This window comes from Saccostrea cucullata, unplaced genomic scaffold, assembly GCF_032062105.1.
Source record: "Saccostrea cucullata isolate Sc308-1 unplaced genomic scaffold, CSIRO_AGI_Scuc_v1 ctg2209, whole genome shotgun sequence".
In the NCBI taxonomy this organism is placed as follows: Eukaryota; Metazoa; Mollusca; class Bivalvia; order Ostreida; family Ostreidae; genus Saccostrea; species Saccostrea cuccullata.
The window spans coordinates 10,679-36,274 of NW_026936807.1; the positions used below are offsets into that span (position 1 = coordinate 10,679).

General features: G+C 36.6%; 2 protein-coding genes and 1 long non-coding RNA gene across 8 annotated transcripts; all 3 read left to right on the forward strand.

Moving 5' to 3' along the window:
- The first annotated feature begins 283 nt into the window (after positions 1 to 283).
- Positions 284 to 4,204, forward strand: LOC134246640 (uncharacterized protein K02A2.6-like). Its single transcript, XM_062729010.1, has one exon. The coding sequence runs from the start codon at positions 284 to 286 to the stop codon at positions 4,202 to 4,204; it is 3,921 nt and encodes a 1,306-aa protein (XP_062584994.1).
- A 681-nt stretch (positions 4,205 to 4,885) lies between these two features.
- LOC134246643 (uncharacterized) lies at positions 4,886 to 16,794 on the forward strand. Of its 6 annotated transcripts, none has more exons than XM_062729013.1 (8): positions 4,886 to 5,008; positions 9,795 to 10,029; positions 10,195 to 10,412; positions 10,716 to 10,878; positions 12,679 to 12,788; positions 12,951 to 13,112; positions 15,748 to 15,952; positions 16,448 to 16,794. In XM_062729013.1, the coding sequence occupies exons 2-8, from the start codon at positions 9,810 to 9,812 to the stop codon at positions 16,756 to 16,758; spliced, it is 1,389 nt and encodes a 462-aa protein (XP_062584997.1). In that variant the 5' UTR covers positions 4,886 to 5,008; positions 9,795 to 9,809; the 3' UTR covers positions 16,759 to 16,794. The 6 variants fall into 6 exon arrangements, with proteins under 6 accessions (XP_062584997.1, XP_062584999.1, XP_062584995.1 ...); XM_062729015.1 differs by having other exon boundaries at positions 4,912 to 5,008; positions 9,799 to 10,029; XM_062729011.1 differs by having other exon boundaries at positions 4,965 to 5,059; positions 9,799 to 10,029.
- Positions 16,795 to 17,230: 436 nt separating this feature from the next.
- On the forward strand, positions 17,231 to 25,358 carry LOC134246642 (uncharacterized). The gene is made up of 3 exons (XR_009987669.1): positions 17,231 to 17,470; positions 18,079 to 18,285; positions 25,314 to 25,358. It is a non-coding gene; the product is annotated as an uncharacterized LOC134246642 (long non-coding RNA).
- Positions 25,359 to 25,596: the final 238 nt, after the last annotated feature.

The window sequence follows — 25,596 nt, forward strand, 5'->3', positions numbered from 1 at the left end:
TTTTTCGATATTTGGCTTATTTAGCGACTTACATGTTGTAATGTTCATATCTTAAAATAGTCATTCAGATTTAATGTTTTCCCACGTTTAGGAATTTGCTATACCAGCAGAATGTTATATGTTAAATACAAGTTCAGTAATTGATGTTGACAGTTTCAGCCACGCCGATTTGTGTAATCATTTAGTTATGTAGTTTAGAATTAAAGCGTTAAACCGAGCAGACGTGTTTTCTGTTATAAGTGTCTAGAACACGGACAGTACATTGGCGACGAGGATAACAACAATGGCAAAGGCATTGCAGTTACCTGCAATTAATCCATTTGATGTTAACGGTGACCAAACAAGTGTCTCACAAAGGTGGGACAGGTGGAAGAAAACCTTTGAATTCTACCTAACAGCATCCGGCATTACGGATAAAGCGCAAAAAAGGGCTTTATTTCTACAATCCGCGGGAAGTGAAGTTCAAGAAATATTTGATACTCTTGGGGAGTCGGGAGATGATTTGGACGGTGCCAAAAAGAAATTAGATGAGTACTTCCAACCAAAACGGAACATAGCATTTGAGCGCCATTTGTTCAGGAACGCGGCACAAGGTGGAATAGAAAAAATTGACAGTTTTGTGACTAGGCTGCGCAAACTGGCCGTAACCTGTGAATTTGAGAAGCCAGACGACAACATTTGCGATCAAATCGTTGAAAAGTGTAGATCGTCAAAATTAAGAAAAAGACTCCTAAAGGAAAAGGAATTAACTTTAAAAAATGCAATGGACATAGCCCGAGCTGGCGAAATCGTAGACGAGCAAGCAGACAGATTCAAGGGCTGTGAAACATTTTCAAACTCCGATGTTAACACTGTTAGGCCGTCGGTAAATCACAGGAAAAAGTACGTATCTGAGAAAAGTTCTCAGAAAGATGCCACGTGTTTTCGGTGCGGGCGGAAGGGCCACATTGCAAGGAACTGTACAATTACTAAGGACAAAACGTGTAATAAGTGCGGGAAAAAGGGTCATTTCGCAAAAGTGTGTAAGACCAAATCGGATACCCCGCGCACTAGACCAGGTAAGGACCGCAGTACAAAGCATGTTCATTTAGTGCAGAGCGAGTCCTCAGATGACGAGTTCGCATTTGCTGTCTACAAAAAAGATACAAATGGCATGATAGACGTTAGCGTGGGCGGAGCTAAGATACAGATGCTAATCGACTCTGGCGCAAGCTGCAATATCGTGAACCACAATGTATGGAGCGCCATTAGCGCTAACGATGAAACAATGTCCCTATCGAGAAGCACAAAAAGATTGTTTTCTTACGGATCAAGGGAACCATTACAAATACTAGGAACATTTCGGGCAGTCACCAAGCATGGACTGCGTGAAACATATGCAGAGTTTGCTGTCGTTGAAGGCGATTATATTTCCTTACTAGGAAAAGACACAGCGGTAGAGCTAGGAGTTCTACGCATAGGAACCGATGAGCCGGACCTATGCTCCGTTAGAAGTGAACTTGATAAGATTGTTGCCTCCAGAAATTCTGTTTTCGATGGAGTAGGAAAACTGGAAAATTTCCAACTGAAAATTCATGTTGACAAGACCGTGACCCCTGTAGCACAACCGCTACGACGCTTACCATTTAATGTGAGGAAGAGCGTGAACAAAAAGCTCGAGGAGCTGGAGAAGATGGACATAATTGAGAAGGTAAACAGCCCCACGGCCTGGGTGTCGCCACTTGTCGTTGTGCCTAAGAAAAACGGGGAAATTCGAATCTGTGTCGATATGAGACGGGTCAACACTGCTGTTCAACGTGAGCGATACCCTATCCCGACTGTGGATGAAATGCTTGAAGACATGAACGGCAGCACAGTGTTCTCAAAACTTGATTTACGTTGGGGATACCACCAAATAGAGCTAGACGAGGAATCAAGAGAGATAACCACATTTGTGACACACGAGGGCCTTTATCGCTACAAGCGCCTCATGTTCGGAATTTCCTCAGCATCTGAGATCTACCAAAGAGTAATTGGACAAGTTATTCAAGGTATCAAAGGAGTGAGGAATTTGTCTGATGACATCGTAGTTTACGGGACGGACCAGGCGGATCATAACAAGAAACTTACGAAAGTGCTTGACAGACTAGCTGAGAAAGGGCTTACCCTTAACAGAGAAAAATGCGAATTCGGTCTATCTAAAATTGTTTTCCTTGGACATGTGATTTCATCAGAAGGGGTTCGACCCGACCAGGAAAAGATCAAAGCAGTATCAGAGACCAGGACGCCGAGCAACAGTTCCGAAATAAGGAGCTTCCTGGGGCTGGCAAATTACTGCGGCCGTTTTATACCAAATTTCTCAACAATAGCTGCCCCTTTACGAGAGCTTACAAGGAAGAACACGCACTGGAATTGGACGAAAAGACACCAGGATGCGTTCGACATGCTAAAAATAGCGCTGGTGAGTGCCGAAGCACTAGCATATTATAATCCAAAAGCCGAGACAAGAATAATCGTGGATGCAAGTCCCGTTGGACTTGGGGCCATTCTAGCACAGAAACAACCAGACGGATTGTTCAAACCAATTGCATATTCAAGTCGAACTCTAACCGACGTTGAGCAAAGATACTCGCAGACTGAGCGCGAGGCTCTAGGTGTCGTGTTTGGTTGTGAAAAGTTTCATATGTATATATACGGGCTAGAATTCGAAATCTGGACGGATCATAAGCCGTTGACCTACATTTTTTCTCCAAAGTCGAAACCACCAGCTAGAATCGAGCGATGGATATTGCGACTTCAACCGTATAAGTATAAGATTGTCTATATACCTGGACCAAAGAATGCTGCTGATGCTCTATCCAGATTGAGTCAGAATCAGGCTTGCCGATTACGCCACATTGCAGACGAATATGCGCATTTCATCGCAGATAATGCTGTACCGAAAGCACTCACTATTCAAGAAGTTCGTCAGAAAACGTCGGAGGACCGAGAACTCGTCGAGATTATGAGGAGGATCGAAACAGGGCATGGCCGTCTGGATCCTAAAATTCGTACTGTGGAAGCGGAACTTTCAGTCGTCGACGGAATAGTATTACGTGGATCGCGCATCATACTGCCTAAATGCCTGAGGAGACAAACAATACAGTTGGCCCACGAAGGACACCAGGGCATTGTCCGCACGAAACAAAGACTAAGAGAAAAGGTATGGTGGCCAGGCATAGATACAGAAGCCGAGCGATTTGTTAGAACATGTCAACAATGCCAACTCTTGTCGAACAACACTAGGCCCGAACCAGTTCGAACAACGGTATTACCCGACGGGCCATGGCAGGATCTGGCTATAGATCTTATGGGACCGTTTCCTTCTGGGGAATATTTACTAGTCGTTATAGATTATTTTTCCCGATTTCAAGAAGTAGCCATTATGAAAAAGATAACCAGTGAGAAGATCATTCTTCAACTTGAGAGTATGTTCGCGAGGCACGGTTTACCTTACAGCATGCGAAGCGACAACGGACCACAGTTTGTGTCAGAGGAGTTTAAGGGATACCTGAATTCAAATGGTATCAAACACATTCGGACTACACCATACTGGCCACAAGGAAATGGGGAGGTAGAAAGGCAAAACCGAACACTACTCAAAGCCATTAAAGCTGCAAACGCAGAAGGTAAAGATTGGAGACGAGAACTACCCAAGTTCTTACTTGCGTACCGTGCGACCCCACATTCTACAACCGGAAAAAGCCCTGCAGAGTTATTATATAATCGGAAAATTCATACCAAGTTACCAGAGATCAGTGCAAGAATCGATCACAAAGAAATAAGAGAAACGGACGCAAGACGGAAAGAGGATTTTAAAATAAGAGCGGATGAGAAGCGCCGTGCCATACCGTGTGAAATTGAGATCGGTGACACTGTTGTACAACGTCAGCCAAAGCGCGATAAGTTGTCAACCGAGTTCGCTCCTGAGAAGTTCATCGTGAGGGAGAAATGCAGAAATGCAGCGACTCTCGAGGATGAAAATGGATCGTTGATTAAGCGAAACTGTACGGCTATAAAGAAATTTATATCAAGCGACGAAAACGAAACGGAATCGCATGACCTGGAAATTAGCGCAGACGAAACAGGAGACGAATTGGATAAAGACCGTTCTGTCACAGATACCGGAAGACCAACCCGGGAACGTAAACCACCCGCCTATCTAAAAGACTATGTGACCACCTGAGAAAAGAAAAGGATGACTTTTTGTTATTTGACTGTAACTTTATTCTGTATTTGTATAAAGATTAGTTATTGGCATTACAGGCTGTCATTTCAGAAATTATGTAAAGATTAGTTTTTCTGTCTAAGGTGAAGAGGGATGTAATGTTCATATCTTAAAATAGTCATTCAGATTTAATGTTTTCCCACGTTTAGGAATTTGCTATACCAGCAGAATGTTATATGTTAAATACAAGTTCAGTAATTGATGTTGACAGTTTCAGCCACGCCGATTTGTGTAATCATTTAGTTATGTAGTTTAGAATTAAAGCGTTAAACCGAGCAGACGTGTTTTCTGTTATAAGTGTCTAGAACACGGACAGTACACATGTATTGATAAAAATTCAGGTGCCTGTGAATACACCAATGAAAGAAAACATCAATTGTCATTTCCTGTGGTCAACATGCATTTTATATAGGAAGTTAGAAACATGGGTCCTTAAAAATTCTTACATGTTCTTCAAATGTCGAGAAAGAGGTCGCAAATCGGGTCTTTTCCTCATGTCATCACAGTCCTTTTCGCTTTCTGTTGGTATCCAAAAATTATCCTTCACGAGGTTCCGGTTTGCGGTTTCAGGCTAGCTCGTTCTTACATATATTCGTAGAAAAAATTCTGAAATGTTTTCAGCTTAATATTAGGCTAATATTCAATTCGATGTGTATATACTTATGATAAAACTATCGTATTTTTATGAGGCAAAGTTTAAAAATTTGTTTTGTCGATTGTAATGCAGAAATAAATCGCCATGGAAAGTGAAAGTAGTTTCAAGTAAGTGGAAATTTTACTTCCACTAGAAAACTTTGGTGCGCACCGAGTCAGGTAATAGGCCTATTTTGTCATTCAAGACGCGTCAAGATAAGAAAGATAGTGAGATATTTATTATACCCCGCTCCGAAGTATACTGTATACCCATGTGTGTCTGTCCGTCTGTCCTAACAATTTTTTGTCATAATTTTCTCCGCAGCTGCTCATTGCAGTACATGTCATATGGTAGAATTCATTTTTGTTTGAATGTGTTGTTTTAAAGTGAACTTATGTTAATTCACATGATTATTGATTGATTTAATGTTATTTAACGTCCCTCTCAAGAATTTTTCACCCATATGGAGACGCCTCCGCTTACCGCTGAAGAGCTACAAATTTTGTCCTATGCTTAGCACTCATGTCCATGGAGCAATGACTGTGAGGGATCTTTTTTGTGCCAGCACCTACTGCAACACGGAACCTTAGTTTAAATGGTCACATTCAAAGGACTATATACAGTACAGTCAACGCGGTTTATGCATTTACCGCGCACCCCCGCGGTGTGAATCTCATCGCGGTTAGTACAGGTGTCTCAGGTAAAAACCGCGTGCCCCCGCGGTTCAGTAATCCAGGTAAATCACACCGTCGCGGTGCATCTTACCGAATACAGGTGAAAAAACAGTCTTGGTCTAAAACGCGAGTTACCTCCCTTTGAAAATATCAACCAAAACAAAATAAAACGAAATTAATGATATTTTAACATTTATAGTCGCTGAAATATTTTAAGTACAAAATGAAAATTATTTTTTCTAAAAAATATACTCGCACGTATCTGAATAATTATAAAAATCGTCAAAACAAGTTTCAAGTAGCGTTTACTAATCCTTGAATTACTTTTTCAAAATGTTTTCATTCTATAAATTTAGATTCATGACTTTTGATATAAATTACTGTTTGTGATATATTTATACGACAATACAAGATAAAACACCCAGTGTGCTATTCGTGATATTCAATTTTAATTCATATTTTCGTAACGTGTTTTTTTTTTAATTTTGATAGTGGATTGATTAAAGAAACGATCTATCGTAGTGTCAATTTCATTGGGGCTATAAATGAAAGTGTTTTAAACTTATTAATCTTCAAATATAGGATTATAATTCGCAGAAGATTTTTATGTAATCAGCATTCTCCGAGTCGTCGTAAAGTGTCATTCCTTTATTCTGGGGCAATGTTCTTGAAATTAGTAGAATGTGTATGTGTGTGTAATTTGATGGCCTACCAATCCGTGGAGAATAAAATAAAATTACATAATGTCTAGAGCTAGACCTGGTACGCATACTTGGTTCTCACAGCTGTACACTTGACAAGGTGCGATCCCCTGCACCAGCCCTACCCCTGGTGTACACGTGCGTGCCCGAAAGCGGGTCAGTAAATTTCAACTGTCGTACATGTTTAACATACTTCACAATGACATTTACATTGATCATACAATTTAATACATATTTGAATTTTAAAATTATTTAAATTTACGATATGTAGATTACCATGATTACTTTCGTGTAAAAAGTTAATTTTGATGTAAAAATCATCCCCCTTCCCCCTTTTATTTACTTGGACACTATTAATGTGTCTTACACAAAACTCAGCACAATCACAACTTTGGATGGGGGTTATTTTCCCAATATCAGTAGATATAAACTAAGTTGATTTAGAAAATATTGTATTCATGTATGAAAATTCAACCAAAACAGTGCCAAAAAAAAACTACTAAGCTTATTAATGCAAAATTCTATTAGAACTATTTATATCGCGTAAACAAAAATTTACTGAAAAGAAATTCATAAACACCACAAACAATATCGGAACAACATTTTAGGTACATTTTGCATTGGTAAGTAATTTTTTGGTCCTTGTTAGATCTAGTACATGTATACACAGTGTACGTGTAGCTGCACGGACTAATCGTGGTCTCCTTAGTAACTGGTGGAATCCTGTGTATTGAGCGCGTTCAAGCGGAGAGGGATTTCCTGTCTCACAGTGACACTGTATTGGGTTTAATTTCACACCTTTGTGAAAGACAAATGATTTGGATTTTCGCAACATTTTGACACTTTTAAAATATAAAATCATATACTGGGTGGATTATAATTTTCGACCCCCCCCGGGTTCCCCTTCTGCCGTCTGCATGAACTTCATATATATATTTTTTAAACATACATGTAAGGTTGTATGTTTCAATAACATTAATTTATCCCAATATTAGTAACTTTATAATGGATTCACAAAAATAAGACTGATCTTAATAAATTTAAATGACTTTCCCTGTTTATGCTTGGTCTTCTACAAATACAAAAAAACTAGAAATGTAAACACCGAGGGCTGTCCTATATGTACTGTGTACATGTTCCTCCAAAATGACGACAAGCTAATGTATTTCATTGCGTAGTTAATCCCATACGTTGATAGGGGTGGCTATAGAGGTGTACATGTAAATGGTAGAAATAATATTAATTCTTTTACATATACATGCCAAAAGGACGATATATCAATTTATTATGCACAACGGTATGCACAACAAAGCACCCCGTTTCATCTGTTTAATTTTATTATGCGGAAAGAAAATTTTAAGCTTTCTTTTATTTTATTTGAATATTGAGAGTTAATAAATTAAGTAACACTAAACTGCATTCAAATACTTCTACTACTCAGTGTTTTCAGTTAACACGTTTTTCACATGAACATTGTTCGTACTTACAAGGAGTTATCTTAATGTATGCTTTCCAGCGGAAATGCGTTGCCGTTTAAAATGAATTTTGCCGATTAAAAAAAAAATGATAATACGAGAGAGAGAGAGAGAGAGAGAGAGAGAGAGAGAGAGAGATTTACTGCACATTGCCTATAAACATGTTTCAGAATATCTAGCTCTTCCATCCATCGAATATTTATCGAAACATGTATGCGTTTCATTGTAAAAGTGATACACGGTATACTGCAGTATAGTCATTAATTTAGAGAAATAAAGTTTACGCTTATGCTGGAGATATAATTTATTTTTTAAAAACATGTTTTAAAATCTTACATTTATCAAACATCAGAATAACTTGAAAAACAATCATACACTGTTTGATTTTTTTTTTTTGTCGTTGTTTGTTTGTTTTTTGTTTTTTTTTTTTGTTTTGTTTGTTTTTTGTTTTTGGTTTTTTTTTGTTGTTAAATTCTTCGGGTAGTAGTTACATTGTATAATATTTGTAATAGCTCGATTTTTTTTTACTCAAAACCTGCAATTTTACAGACCGAACAATATGCAGTTAAATAGATATTATACGGCCGTACAGGTAAAAGAAATCCGATAAGCCAGTCAACGGTAAGTCACATCGCCGCGGTCTATACCTGGCTACAGGTAGGACCGCGATGAAATAACCGCGGGGGTGTATCGCGGAAAGGATCAAAACACCGCGGGGGGAGCGCGGTTTAATGCCTAATCCGCGTTGACCGTACTGTACTTCCCACAGTGGAATTTGAACCCACAACGTAAGGATAACTCCTAAATGCGACTCTTAGAGCAGACGCTCTAACCATGCACTGCGCCATTCACATGAGAGTATGAACTGGACTAGCTGGATCACCTGCCATCAAACCCAACTGACCGTCACAATTTCCTCTAATAGCCCTAGAAGACACCAGCTCAGTTATTCCCTGGCAGGTCTTTCATCCGTCACTTCAAGGGCATGGTGTGGCTTCAAGGGTAATGGTAATGGATAAAAATGCAGTCAACCAGACTGGGATTTAAACCAGCCTTCAAAATAATGCGGAGTTCAATATATCATATGATACTGGGACCTTCTGAATCTCAGTCAGGTACTACCTGATCTAGCTGGGCCACCAGTGATCAAACCCATCAGACTCCAACACTAGTGAGCACTGGCTTACAGACTTCTTGTATTGATTAGACCTATACCTACTAGTGTGGTATATATAGAGAAGGAAGGAACCTCACTTCCAAATACAGACGTATTATACCCCATGCAACAAGTTGCAAGAGGTATAATGTTTTTGACCTGTCTGTCAGTCAGTGTGTCAGTCAGTCCGTTAGTACTGCTTTTTTTGTCAGCACAACTCCTCATAAACATGATAAACCGCTACACAGAATTTGGTCAAACTTTGCACATATTTAGGGCACAATGTGTAAATGTGCATATTACCAGGAAATTCCAATTCCTTTATTGTTTCCGGGAATTTTGGCACTTTTCAACATATATACATTTTGGCCATACCTTGAATAAAGAGATGTCAGTTTGGCAGCGTAAATCCTCTTTAACCATTTTAACCGCTGCACAGAATTTTGTCAAACTTTGCAGACATTTAGGACACATTATGTAGATGTGCAACAGGAAATTGATATTCCTTTATTTTTCCCGGCAATTTCAGCACTCTGAGTTTTGGGGGAGCGTGGGGTATGTGAGTTTGCTCACTTTTTCTTTCATTATTCATGTTATGGCCTGGACATTACAATGTCATTGCTCTTTATAGTTATTACAAGAAGAAATAAAGAAAAAAAACAAAATAGCTTCAGCACATGTCATGGGTACAGAGTTAATATATATACACACAATTATGTTATGTACATGTGTTATCTTATACCTCCCTTTTATAATAGCCATACCTCTGATGTTTTTGTTACATCATGTGCATGGAAGGACCCATACGTCGCCTTTTGATGTACTCTCTTGTGCAACCCATATAATTCAAATAGCCGTAGACAAGGTCTTTGATTTTATATTTAAATTTGTTTAATACTGTTTTAAAGCTAGAGTTGTCTGACATGGATACAGAGGAGGATACAGATAGATATCCGTTCCACGTCAGTAGGAAATACCAGGGAATCGCCCTCGTGATCTCTAACTTTACCTCAGGGCCACACAAGAGGAGGGGCGCCAACAAAGACCTCAAGTACATGAAGAAAACATTCAAACGACTAGGATTTAAAGTAGATTGTCATGAAAATTTAACAACATCCAAATTTGTGTCACTTTTGAACTCATGTAAGTGCAATAACTTTTAAATTGAAACACATATAAAATTTTATTTGGCATTGTTTTCCAAAATTTAAATTTCCTTCTTTATGAATCAGACTGAGACAGTTTTTTTTCTCGTAATCTGTTTTTAATCGTATTGCATATTAGACTTTTCTGATTTTTCCTTTTTAGATTCCAAAAACAAGAGTCTGAAAGAGTATGATTGTTTTGTATTTGCTATCAGTTCACATGGAATTGAAAAAGAGGTGAAAGGAAAAGATCAAGTGGTCCATCATCATGCTATACAAATGTTTGATGATGAATTCTTTGACACCCAAGACGTTCTGGATTACTTCAGCCCTAAAGCATGTAAAGCACTGACAAACAAACCAAAACTGTTCTTTATTCAGGTATTGAAATGAAAAAAATGTTCATGTTTTTTTTATCCTGGGAGAAAAGTAATTAAGATTAGGCAACAGTCTTAGAGATATTTCAGGGTAATAAAAACTTTATTGGTTAGATGGCCTCATTATTACTTATACTTATTTGTAAACATGGTAAGGAGCTTTATACATCAAAAGAATGTAACAACAAAATGTAAAAACAAAAATAAATTATATTCTAAGGGAAGTGTATATACGTGTATATTCATTTCAGAAAATAAAATAATGTGGACCTCTGAAATTTTGATTTGTGATGTATGTGTTTGTCAGGCCTGTAGAATTCCCGAGAGTAAAGCAACTGAAGATCAAAGAGACGCAGGCATAGGGTTTGATCACGGCGCCGGACACAAACAAGGGGGAGGGGAACCAGGCCATAACAAAGATGGACATGATAAGATTGACTATCAGGACAATGAAGGGATCTCTGATGAAGGTACAGTTATTGCTACTTGATGTATTCTCAAAATATATACACTCTGTAGACTAATTTTAAGAAAATGTTTCAGTATTCCCTCTTGTGAATAAGGTTGCTTCCATATAATTGACACATACAACGTATGCATACTTTAGGGGATGTTAATAAGAGGATTGAAGATAATTATATACTATGCATTAGAATCAGCATGTACATTGTATATAGTTTACTATTATGTATTGAAAAAAAACCTTTGTATGGTAATCAAGAGAAAAAAAATTATATCTGAAAGCTACTTCTGATGGACAGAAGAAGTGTTGCCAGAAAAACCGAGTGTTGCTAAAACGCGGAACGGAAAACGGAAGGGAAAGCGGAACAGAACGGAAAACGGAATATATTATTTTGGATTAAATCACTTAAAATACACAAATTTTATCATAAATGATATATCTTGTACACATTCAATCCCCCACTATTAAATACAAGTTGATTTTGTCATGCTCAATCTCTTATTTACAAAAGTCGCTAAAATAGCAGTCACATAGAATCGAATTTGAAAGGGGGGGGGAGGGGGTAAACGAACTTGAAAAGTATTTGACAAGCAAAAAACACAAAAGAAGACAATTGTTTGATTCGGGAGGGGAGATAAAACACAAAAAGAAAACAATTGTTTGATTCGGGAGGGGGGATAAGTTCCAACTCCCAACATCTTTCAGTACTATTTTTTACACTAACTTACTACATTTATTATATTCACAAAAAGGGTGAGAATGTGAACTTGAACAAAAATTTCCGTAGTAAAAAGGTTAAGACTGAGGTGGGGGGGGGGGGGGGCAAATATTTGATATCTAAATGAACCATGGAAAGAGAAAAAAAAATGTTTAAAAAAATTATTAAGATTACGTTTAGGGCAAAACTTTACGGCTCGAATAAACATCTCTTATACACACTGGTTGTTAAAATTTATTCAAAAATAGAGTCCTTTTGTGGATAGACAAAGTTGTGGTAGATATAATGCAGACTGCAGAATCTTTGCATTCATTGAAGTTAAATTTTGTTTGTTTGCGGCACATATGTGTGCATGTTTGGGGTGGGGGGTTGTTTGGGGAGGGGAGGCGTATATGAATGACCCCGTAAAAATGAGTTTGTTTTCCCGCTCATCGGAAATGTCTTAAAAGTTGTAATAGGTCTGCCCCCCCTTTTTGTGTCCAAAATGTACATAAGGTTTAATAAATCAATTTTTAATGTGGCTGTGGGCCCCTACGCAGACCCGAAACTGCCACCCCCCTTTCATGACTCGCGAATTCGACACTGCGTGCATAATCTGAATAGCATAACTAGTTATTTTTGTCTTTTCAGACATTGACATTGGAAACAAATTGAAAGAGGGGGTGGGGGTCAGAAAAAAATTTCCAATATACAACGAATTTGACAAGCAAAAAAAAAGGGGGGGGGGATATGTCCTTTGCCCAAACACGAAAATCCTATTTCGTGTGTGTGTGTGTGGGGGGGGGGGGGGATTTCTATCAGTAGCATTTTTTCCACGGAGGGTGTGTATGACTCATGAATATATAATAGTTTAATACAATTAATTTTTATTAGAAATGACTTTTACCACAAGAATATTGCTCTTTTATCTGATTTATATTGAATCTATGTTATTTGTTTGACAAAAAATTTTCCGTTTTCCGTTCCGTTCCGCTTTCCGTTCTGTTTCGCGTTTTAGCAACACCCAAACTTACCTGTTTTTTTTTTTTATGGTTTTTCCTCATACAAATTTAAATGTACACTGTACGATGTAATTTTTGTCATGTGTAGAGTCTGACACAGAGGAGGGAGAGGTGTCTGACACAGACATAGAGGATTCTGACCTTGAGTGTGACACTGACCTCCCCACAACCAACAGTCAGGATACAGACACACGGGAGGTGAGTTAAACAATCAATGTATTGGTAAAATTGACATTGTTCAACAAATTACAGAACTCAGAAGCATGACTGTGTAATACATGTATTGGTATAACTCAGTTTTAAGTAAAGCCTAGTTGTAATGATGACTACATGTATTTTTCTAATTTTTTGTTTCAGCAGGAACAAGACACATCAGATGTAGAAAAATATTTGGAACAAAGACAGATAGAAATTGTCAGAAATTTAAAGAAATTACAAAATGAGGTCTGGCAGCTTGGTAGAGTTTACACCCAGGAGGCCAACAAAGAAACAAATACTCACAAAGCAGCAGGAGGGGAAGGGGTAAGTCCAGTCTGGAATATTGGTTTTACTTGAAGGACATTTATTATATTAAACACATTTTGCATTTTTGGTACACTTAAAAAAGATTAATTGTCCATAGAACATGTTTTTATTTATTATTATTTATGTCTTTTGGATGAGTTAATATTTACATATAGCATATTTTCTGTGGGACATAATTATGTTCCCCAAACGAAGTTGGGGAACATATTGTTTTTACTCTGTTTCTTATTATGTTCCCCAAACGAAGTTGGGGAACATATTGTTTTTACTCTGTTTCTTATTATTATTATTTTTCTTCTTCTTCTTCTTCTTCTTCTTCCTGGGTACTTTTTTGTCCGGGAGTGATCTTGTAAACTGTTCGTCCGATGTAGGTAAAACCTTTTTAGGGTCAGTAGACATGTTATGTAGATTTGCGGAATCAAGGTCATTTTGCGCGCACGTGCTTGCAAGAGCGCGCACGTGCAACACGTGAAATGACCAATATAATGGATATTGTAGTAACTTTTCTATTTTTTGATGAAATTTTTTGAAACTCATAATGTAAGGATACATTAGAAGTATAGACAAGATAGCATGGTCAAAATAGCAAGATCTCACGCGCATGCACGTGCGCTTCGCTCTGATTGGCTGAAACTAAAGTCTCAATATCTTTCTTGTTTCTTGTCATAATCCTTTGAAATTTTGAACATAGTCCTACATTATGAATATCTACAGCATGATATAAAAGAATTTTCATGAAAGCATGCGCATGTGCGCGTGCTGTAATCTGATTGGCTGAAACTTTAAATGGCTATATATCCTTTGTTTTTTGACGAAATTCTTTGAAATTTAAAATATAGTCATGCATTAGGATAACCTACAACATGGTATAGAAAAATATTCATGAAATCACACGTATGCACGTGTGCTGCAATCTGATTGGCTGAAACTTGAAATGGCTATAACTCTCTTTTTTTTCAACCAAACCGGATGGGATTTAGAACAGTGATAGATGTAAAGGACTCCTACAAGAAGGTATGGTCATCATGCACGTGCACGCACGTGCGTGCATTTAGAACGAGTATAGTTAAAAATACACTTGAATGAGTGATTTTTATTTCTTTTGGACTGAATGCTTTAATATATAGTATATTAAAATATATAGATAGTGTAGACAAGATGATATGGTCATAACGCACATGCATTCACGTACATGCGCTTGGGTGCAATGCTAAAATATGAATATAATTGGTATCCTTTTGGGAAAACGTTGTTAAAGTAAAAAAATGCACAGAGTTTGTCTTATTTAATGAAGCTTACAGGGAATATGGCACCAAAAGGGAGTTGGGGAGCGTTTGGGGAACATCTGTAACGGTTCCCGTTACAATTAGCACTAGTTATTATTATTTTTCTTCTTGGGAAAATTTTGTCCGCGAATGATCTTGTAAAGTACACATCCGATTAAGGGGAAACCTTTTTAGGATAAGTAGGCATGTTATGTAGATTTGCGGAACAAAGGTCATTTTGCGCGCACGTGCTTGCAAGAGCGCGCACGTGCAACACGTGAAATGACCAATATACTTGAAATTGCCGTAACTTTAACATTTTTTAATGTCATGCTTTGATATTTAGAATATATAGACATATTATAAATGTAGATAAAAGGACATTGTCAACATGCCATTTTGCGCGCACGTGCTTGCAAGAGCGGGCACGTGCAACACGTGAAATGACCAATATAATGGATATAGCCGTAACGTTTCTATTTTTTGATGAAATCTTTTGAAATTTATAATGTAAGGATATATTAGTAGCGTAAACAAAATGACATGATCAAAAAAGCAAGATCTCACGCGCATGCACGTGCGCTTCGCTCTGATTGGCTGAAACTAAAGTCTCAATATCTTTCTGGTTTTCTGACCAAATCCTTTGAAATTTTAAACATAGGCATGTATTAGGATATCCTACAATAAGATTTATAGCAATTATCATGAAAACACGTGCATGCACGTGCGCTGCAATCTGATTGGCTATTGCTTTAAATAGCTATAACTCCCTTGGTTTTCAACCAAACAGGATGGGATTTGGAACATGGATAGATATAATGGACTTCTACAAGAAGATACGGTCACCATGCATATGCATACACGTGCATGTACGTGCGCTGCAATCTGATTGGCTGAAACTTTGAACAGCTATAACTCCCTTGGTTTTCAACCAAATGGGGTGGGATTTAGAACATAGATAGATTTAATGGACTTCTACAAGAAAGTATGGTCGCCATGCTCATGTGAGCACGTGCGTGCACGTAAAATGAGTAAAATCAAAATTACACTTAAATTAGCGTATTTTTTAATACTTTTGGATTAAATACTTTGATATTTAGTATATTAAAATCTATAGATTGTGAAGACAAGATTATATGGTCATTACGCGTGCAATGCTAAAATTTGAATGAAATTGGTATACTTCTGGGTAAACGATGTTAAAATCTCAAATGCATAGAGTTTGTCTTATTTAATGAAGCTTTTAGGGAATATGGCACCAAAAGGAAGTTGGGGAGCGTTTGGGGAACATCTGTAACGGTCCCCGTTACAATTAGCACTAGTTATAAGTAGCTGTTAGTTCTCCAACACAGCTGTATGTTTTGTAGGCTCTATCACCTGAGATGGAACAAACAGAGGATGAGCTGGATCCAGCAAGAGGAATCAGATTACATCCTCCAGCAGAGATGGGAATGCTGGGAGATGACGTGGATCCACCTAAAGCGCGGCGATATCGGCCGACGGTGGCCCCAGTCCATATCACGTCTGTCCCCTGTCACAACGATATGCTCATCATGTTTGCATCACCACAAGGTCAGGTTCTGACTTTTATTGTCCTGTTGCAAGATTTTGTTATCCTGTTTGAAGGTTTTGATGTCTTTTATAAGATGTGATGTCAACTTTTGTTTTGCTGTTGTAAGGTGCATTGTTGACTTTTGTCATCACAATGTAAGGTTTAGTGTTGTTTTTTTGGTTCTGTTGTAAAATTTGTTGTTGACTTTTGTTGTCCTATTGTAAGGTATGGTTTTGATTTTTGTTGTCTTGTTATGAGATCTTGTTTTATTATGAGAAACTTTTCATCTGAACAGTAGTTCAGGTGATAAATCTTTGAATCTTGTGATCAATAGAAGCACTGAGTTTGATGATTTATTTAATATTCAGAAATATAAATAACATCAATACTTCTTTGAATGATTGATTTAAGACCTTCAGTATGATTACATTAATTTCATTTTAATCAGGACTGATTGAGATGTATTTTAACTAAAATTAAATCAAAAACTTATGAATTCCTTTTTCTTCTTTTAGGAATGTATGCTTTTAGGAGTAAAGAAGATGGCAGCTACATGTTGCAGTTCTTGTATGAGGCTGTAGAAAAATTTTATGGAAATGGAAAACTTAAAGACAATAATACTGACTTCCTTGAAGTTTTGAGGGAAATCACAGCAGTCATGTCTAGCAGGTTGTTCTATGGTAAAAAGAAATACACCAATGTTTCATGTACCATACATAAGCTCTCCAAAGATATTATCTTCACTCAAGGAAAAAACATGACTGACTCCAAGTTTTCAAAGAAACTGTCCAACATTTTAACATCTTTTTTTGCTAATTGGAAATAAAAACATATTAAATATATATTTTTATTATTTGATTGAATAATTTCCTTCTCTCTGATTGGCTGAGATCCAACTATTACTATGTTAGAAAAATACTACGTTGTATTGACCTGCACTTGATGTTTCAGGTCAATACAAGGAATTATTGCAGGTCAATATAAGGAATTATTGAGCTGTTCAATTTTTTCTGTTACAATGTGTTCTTGTTGAAATTTCTTGTTAAAACTTTGAATTAAAGCAAAGAAACAGTCTTTTAGGAGTTTGCTATCATTTAATCATATAATAAAACAGTTATTGCTGTTTTTTGCGGTCAATACGATGATTTAGCCACCTTCAAAGTACAATATTCACTTCGCCCTTCGGTCTCAGTGAATATTGTACTCCTCAGGTGTCTAAATCATCGTATTGACCTAGAAAACAGCAATAATTGTATAATATATACCTATACCCCGCAAGTTTTCAAAGTGTCCAACATTTTAACATCTTTTTTTGCTAATTGGAAATAAGAATGTAAAAATATTAATATAAAAATTTTATATCCTATGCCCCCCCCCCTTTTACCCAACCAAGCATTTCAGTGAATTTCTTGTTAAAAATTGTGAAGTAAAACAACAGGGGATAAAGTTATATGACATTGTATTGTGACTATAATTCTGCAGTTTCAGCTGTTAAATGGAATTGACTTAAAATTGATCATGATTGACAGATCCTATAGGTCAGGATACTTTAGATAGACTTATGCCTAGGTCACATTTAAGCCAATGGTCGGGCGACTAACTTTTTCTGGTGTTGTCGGCTGAAAGAACATGATCAGCCGACACAGTATCGGGCGACACGGAGCAGTCACAGTATTTCCTAGGGACACCGATGACTTGGATAAATAACACAAAAAATCTTTTTTCTTTAGAAATCAGCAATAGTTTTTAATAGATCTATATTTAGATAGATGAGGTGAGTAATGTTTGCAAGGCAAAGTGGCAGAATCTTATAAAATGTTGAAAATGTGTGCAAAATTTTGTTATGGAATTGCATAAAAACGACAATACCGACTTAACAAAAAGACTACCGATGGTCGGACGATAATCGAAGGTTGGTCGACGGATAACTTCAGTTGAAGAAATCGGCTACCGACGCATGAAAAATTATAACTCGGACCGATGGACAAAAAATTGGTCGGCCGACAAAAAAAGAGGTCAAAATCGGCCAAGACAACGGCCGATGAACTGACGACTATCACCCGAAGAATCCCATTTTTGCTTCAAAACCCGTTGGAAATGTGACTGGGGTTTTAGCTATTGATCACAGTAAACATGTTATATCTAGGTCAGGATATTTTAGATAGACTTACTATTGATCATAATAAACAGGTCTTAAAGGTCAGGAAACCTTAGATGTGACAATGAAGCTGTTTAAATTGACTCTGACAGAAATTCTTGTAATTTTAGCACTATATTACATTACAATTTAAATATGAGAACTATCCATTGTAATACTCAAGACACATGTTACCTTTAGCTGTTTAGCTGTTTAGTACCAACTGAGGATAATATAGCTAGCGATTATGTCCAACTCTGCTTCAACCTCAGGCCAGTCACAAAATAATGTGGATCCTGTGCTACTCGCAATATATGCGTAGGATTACAGATCTTTATAGATCAATGACAACAACACTTTGCTTTTGTAGAACGAATTGTATTATGGAAATTTACATCAACATGACATCTTGTTAATACAAGAAATAAGGGAGAAGTGCCTAAAATGCATTCTCATACCCTGTTTATATACTTGCTGACAGCCCTATACCGTTAGGCTCCTATTAGGCATCCATTAGGCCTCGTTAGGCTTCTATTAGGCACCCATTAGGCCTCTGTTAGGCTTCTATTAGGCTCCCAAATAATAGGGTCTCCTGCTACCTAACATGATTAGGCCACCGTTAGGCTCCCATTAGGCATCCATTAGGCCTCCGTTAGGTGTTTGGCACCAAGTAATAGGGCCTCCTACCACCTAACATGATTAGGCCTCTAAGACACCCAATGTTGTTAGGATACCATTAGGCTACCTATTGCTAGTGATAAGAAAATTAACTACAAGTATAAAAGTTTAACTACTGAAATCTAATCTACTCATAACTGTATATATGTTACGCGATAAAAACACTAAAAAAACACTACAATGGTCCCTCCTTAACAACTATGGACTTCCACTGTCCATCAAAAAAACACACGACAATTTAACAAAATAAATATGTACAAACTTACTTTACCGATTTAGAAAAATAATCTACATATATCTGATTAGAATGATTTTGAAAACATGTTAAAACAATGGACACAAAATAACAATTGTCAAAGCATATGCTTCCTGAGCTCACTGAACACAATATAAAACAACTAACAAGTCAACAAGTTTTTTTTTAGTCTAGTTCTTCTGCACTACATTCCCTCTCATGTTGGGCCCTAGCGTGTTCCATCATTTCACTGTGGAGATACGAAAAGAAATCCCTCCAGTCAATTTGTTCTGGGTCTAGAAATTGAGATGTTGATATTTGGTGATTTCGTCTAATTATAATGCCATTTAGTGTTTCTCGCCTAGTAGTCTTTATTTTCATTAGGCCTCTTAAATCCGACTGATACCCGGCCTTCTGCACCAGTCGCGTTTAGTTCAAATCTTGCCTTTTCTCTTTTACCACACAATTCGCAGGTTCGCAAGGAATTGTGTACCTATTGTATCCCTGTTTGAACAATTCCCTTGGATTACGGCGCTTAGGATTATAAGGGCGTCCCCTTCTTCCTAGAGTTCCATATCTACAAGTTTCGGGGTTTCTCGGATTTTCATGGGTACCGTAGAATCCTTCACCCGCGCTTGGGGGCTTGGCGGTACCAGTTTACCAGTTTACCAGTTTATTAACATCTCTTTGGTTGTTATTTAACAACACAGAGATCAATACATATTATCATAACATATATATATACATGCGTGAGCATAACATATAACATATATACAAAGTGTGCTTATAATCAAGTATTTCCATATATGTTTACATTGATGTTAACCTGGAGGTTTGACTCTCTCGTTTAAAATTTTAATAAAAGAACAGAGTTTACTCAATAGTCCAACATTTTTTGAAGAAAACAATTCATTAAATTTGATAATATTTGGTCTTGTAAAATAATATTTCGGAATGTGTAATTTTCTTTCATCTTTTAATTTTTCACAACATAAAATATAGTCGAATTCATCACCAAGATCATTTTTACATAAAAGACATATTCTATTAATTCTTTCAATACCTTCCCGTCTTCCTGTTTCAATGGGTAATTTATGGTTTGCTGTTCTAAATCTAGCTAAAATTTGTTTCTTATAATTATTTAACCTGCTATCTACATAAAATTGACATCCAAAGTGTAAATTTGTAAATAGATTATATGTCACACCTTTTGAAGAATCTTTACAGGTTGAATTCCAATTTTGTTGAAACTGATCTAGTAATTTTTGTTTCAAACTTTTAATAAGCCAATTTCTATTAATTAATTGATTCTGGTTCCAAATATTACTATATCCACAATTGTCTAAAATTGATTTCAAATTCTTTAACCATTTAGATTCATGTCCATTATCAAATTTTGCACGAAGTAATTTATACATTAAAAAACAATATTTTGATTGTTTTCCATATAAAATTTTTGACCAATATGCAATAATTCTTGTTTTGATATGTATACTTAAAGGTACTCTACCTAATTCACCATAGATCATAAAATTTGGAGTACTTGGTTTTAAATGAAAAAGCATTTTACAAAATTTTAAATGTACTCTTTCTATCATTTCAACATTACCATAACCCCACACTTCACAACCATACAATAAAATTGGAATTACAATCTTGTCGAACAAATACAATTGGTCATAAAGAGAAAGATGTAATTGGTTACCCTTTTTCAAAATACCATACATAGCTTTCGTTGCTCTTTCAGTAGCATATTGTTTTGTCTTAATAAATGAGCCTGTTGTTGAGAATATAATTCCTAGATATTTGAAATGTTTAACAATTTCAATTTCTTTGTTATTGTAATAAAAAACTTTATGCGGTATACGTCCCTTTGAAAAAATCATTATTTTTGTTTTTTCTATATTAACTTCTAGCTTCCATTTTTCACAATACAATAAAAAACTGTGCAACTGATTCTGTAAATCTTCGGGTGTTTCCGATAGTAAAACTGTATCATCTGCATACAAAATAATCAGCATTTTTAACAAGACACCAAGTTCTTTTTCAATCTCATTTGATATTGTTGAGACACCAATATTGTTATGTGCAATTAAAAAAGATTCTACATCATTCAGGAATAAAGCAAATAAAAAGGGCGATAAGTTTTCCCCTTGTCGTACCCCTATTTTGCATGGAAAATATTCAGTAACCATATCATTAACAGCTATTCTGGATTTACTTTCAGAGTACATTTTCACTATAACTTCAAAACATTTTCCGGTAATATTATTTTGAATGAGTTTTTGCCATAGTCCTATTCTCCATACATTGTCAAAAGCAGCCTTAAAATCTATAAATGCACAATATAGTTTCTTTTTCAATAAAAAGGATAATTCGATTAGCGATTGTAAAGTAAAAATGTTATCTATTGTAGAATACTTTGATCTGAAACCCCCTTGATTTTCATTTAGTATATCATATTGCTCAGCATAATTATTTAATCGTTTAGCTAAGATGGATGTGAATAATTTACCCATGCAACTTAATAAAGTTATAGGTCTATAGTTTTCAGGGTCATTGTCGTTCCCCTTATTTTTATAAATAGGCAATATATCACCAACAATCCAAGCTTCAGGTAAAATTGCTGAGTTAAAAACAATATTAAATAACATAACATATACCGGTAACATAATACTAGCAGAGGATTTTATGTATTCATTATAAATTTCATCACTTCCAGAACTTTTGTTATTTTTAATATTTTCAATTGCGTGTTTTATCTCATCTTCAGTTATCACTGAGTCTAGTTCTTCATTAGTATATGTATTTCTAATCTCATTTGATAGTGGTTCGTCATTATTTACATCGCTATTATTGACGTTTTTAAAGTAATTGTAAAATTCATCAATATTAATATCACATTTTTTGTTGTTCGGCCTTTTATTAATTATTTTCCAATAACTTTTTGGATCGTTACTTCTCAGTTTTCTAATTTTTTTCATAATTAAATTTCTATGTTTTTTCATACTTTTATCCATAGTATTTTTATATTTACGTTCATTGATACGTACTTCTTCTTTTAAGATGCTTGAACGATATTTCCTAAACATTCGTTTTGATTTCCTATATTTTTTTTGTGCTATTTTGCATTCTTTATCAAACCATTCTTTTCTTTTCTGTGGTAGTTTATTGTGAGTTTGGCGAGCATTAAATATTCCAAAAGTTGTGCGTGCCACGAATCGCTCGCCGTTGATATAGAGTTTATCCATAACCAGTTGCGCTTTGATGCCCTGTCGTTTAGCTTCTTTGTAATGCGGGTATAATATTTTCCGGTTATCGTTTATTTCCTTGGGAAATTGCTCGAATACACTGAAATCTGCGTTGCCTTGATCGCCTCGTTCCCGTAGATCGGTGATCACCGTGATTGCAGTTTTTCGGACCTTTTCACGATCCTTAAAGTTTACAAATTTTGCCACAACTGCCCGAGATTTTGCCTCTTGCTTCCGGCCCATACGATGTACTCGATGAAATGGAATTTCATCCGTTATTCCGAGTTTTTCAGACATGAACGCTTTTAGTGCCTGCTCACATTGTTCTGATGTTTCATCTTTTGGTTCATGAATTCCCACAAATATAAGGTTGTCACGCATAGACCTTGCTTGTAATTCATTTTGCTGGTCTTTTAGATCTAACATTTTTTTTGTCATAATTGTCATTTGTTCTCTAAGTGCCTCACTCTCTTTTTCTAAATTCTCATGTCTTTTTTTGGATCTCTTCATTTCTGCTACTATCTCTTTTGATGTTTCTTCATTCTCATCTAACTTTTCACTAGTGAATATAATGTTTTTTTCAATGTCTGACATTTTTGTTTTCAATTCAAGCACGTCAGTTGTGACAGTATTCATTGTTGCTTCAAATTTGCTGATTCTAGATTCAATTTGATCAAGTTTATCCAATTTTTGGCAAACTTTGTCCAATGTTTTGGCCAAATTGTGTATTTTATTACCATAATCAATTGGCTGTAATCCACCCTGATATTGTTGTACCTGTTGTACAGGGTGAACAGGCGCTACAGGCGAGAAACTGTAATTCATTACAGGCAATTGAGACATTTGTGGTATTTGGTATGTATTATTTTGATTGTTCTGCATACTCTTTTGATTGTTTATTGGAGTTGAGAATAACGGTTGCGAGATTCTTTGTGTGTCTACATTGTCTTGAGAAGTACTCATAACACTTACTTTTCTTTGTTGCGCTTCACTGCTCAAATCTGGGCCTTCTTTTCTTTTCTTCCCTTTCTTAGATTTATTTCCATTAGAACCGCTGGATCCACCTCCAGATGTTTTAGGCCTCATAACACGCAGTTGAAATCATTCGGTAAATCCCCCAAAGTTTGTTACTTTTAAACTGAAAATATCTTATATTCAGAGCTCGAAAAATCATGACTCTCATTCAGCTCACGCATGCGCATGCCGTAACCGGTAACTACCTTAAAATTATTCTCCCCGGTCTCAGTTCCAATTTCATATATCTGTCGGTGGACGACTTTGTGGTCCTTTAACAGTTCTCTTTCTCCAACTCGCAGGCATTCCTCTTGCATAGCATTTATGACAGCTTCCTGCAATGTCTTAGGCCTGGTTCGCTTCACTGCCAGACGAAAATCTTCGGACTGTCCACATTTGTCTAAAAATGACTTAATGGCATTTTCTTCCACTATGTCAGGGTTTTCTGGATAAGCCCGCCTGTAAAGGTCTTCAATTGCCTGTCCAAAATCTCTCAAGGACTCTCCAGATTGCCGCTTTCTTAGTTTAGCATCTGCTATACAGCGTTCCTTCATAGCAGAATGGCCAAATCGCTGTTCCATCTTTTGTTTAAGTTGTTCGTAATCCTTTTGAACTGCAAGGGGTATCCCGTAGGCAAAACTCTCTGCCTGACCTCTCAGTGTACTCAGCAGTACTCGACGAGACTTCTCTGGTCCCCATGAGTTCAGCTCAGCAATATTCTCAAAATATTGATTAAATTCATTCCAAACGTCATTGTTTGCTCCGGAAAAGGTCCTCCTAACTGGATATTCATTCACCCTCGAACTCATCTCATGTTGTGTCCTCTTTATTGGAGTTGCATCAGCAAACGGCAGTTCTAAGTCATGTCCCATTCCAGGAGAACCTTGACCTACATTAGGGGCGTTAGGCCTCAGATGCCCAACCACGTTAGGTTCCTGATAGGTACCTTTTGGGTTGTTAGATGCCTTGCCACCAAATAAGCCAAAGTTTGATCCCTGATGAATTTCTGTTACCTGGTCGTTAGCTTCAGAGCTTGTTCCCACATATTTCCATGATACTATTATGATCAGTAATAGTATTACACTTGCAACTGATCCAAGGACAATTGTTGCATTTCTATAAGACTGTCGGACAATTTCATGATATGGAAAATGAGTCCAGGCTATATACATTAAACAACATCCAACCAAAGCAAAAAGAAACCAAACAGAAAGGGCTCTCTTTAAGCTCGGTCTAGACTCATTTTTCTCTCTGTAGACACTCATAGGAAACTCAGATTTTACAGGAGAGCAACCTGCGAGATACTTGTGGGCCTGCACTCCTGATAATTAGGTGTGCCTGGACCTACTCGACTTGTGGGTAGCGCATCTCCCTCAAACCCTGGTGAGTTTCCAATTCCGGAGTCGTTTAAATGACTTTCAAAATCTTGTTCAATCTACCTTTTTCGGCGTTATCCTTCTCCTAACTATTGGTGTTTCCATCCTGCTCAGTGTAGTATAAATCCAATATAGCACTTGAATAATTTCAAAGGATCCCACCGCTGCCACCAATTGTAACGCAACTGAGGATAATATAGCTAGCGATTATGTCCAACTCTGCTTCAACCTCAGGCCAGTCACAAAATAATGTGGATCCTGTGCTACTCGCAATATATGCGTAGGATTACAGATCTTTATAGATCAATGAGAACAACACTTTGCTTTTGTAGAACGAATTGTATTATGGAAATTTACATCAACATGACATCTTGTTAATACAAGAAATAAGGGAGAAGTGCCTAAAATGCATTCTCATACCCTGTTTATATACTTGCTGACAGCCCTATACCGTTAGGCTCCTATTAGGCATCCATTAGGCCTCGTTAGGCTTCTATTAGGCACCCATTAGGCCTCTGTTAGGCTTCTATTAGGCTCCCAAATAATAGGGTCTCCTGCTACCTAACATGATTAGGCCACCGTTAGGCTCCCATTAGGCATCCATTAGGCCTCCGTTAGGTGTTTGGCACCAAGTAATAGGGCCTCCTATCACCTAACATGATTAGGCCTCTAAGACCTCTAAGACAACAGCTTATAAAACTGTTATGTACTTCATTTCTTCTTTTGTGCCATATACATGTAATCATGATAATCTTCAGTTAATTTGCAATTTAGAAGTATCATCTCTCATATTTTAGCATATGAACAAAAAGTTACAATTTATATAATCTTCCATATTTGAGAATATGAACAATTTTTTTTTACACGATATTATATATATCTGAATTTGTGTTCATCTTTGCTGTTTATTACATCCTATTTATTTAGATTTTGAAAGTATTTTCTATGTAACGGAATTCTTATACACATGTAT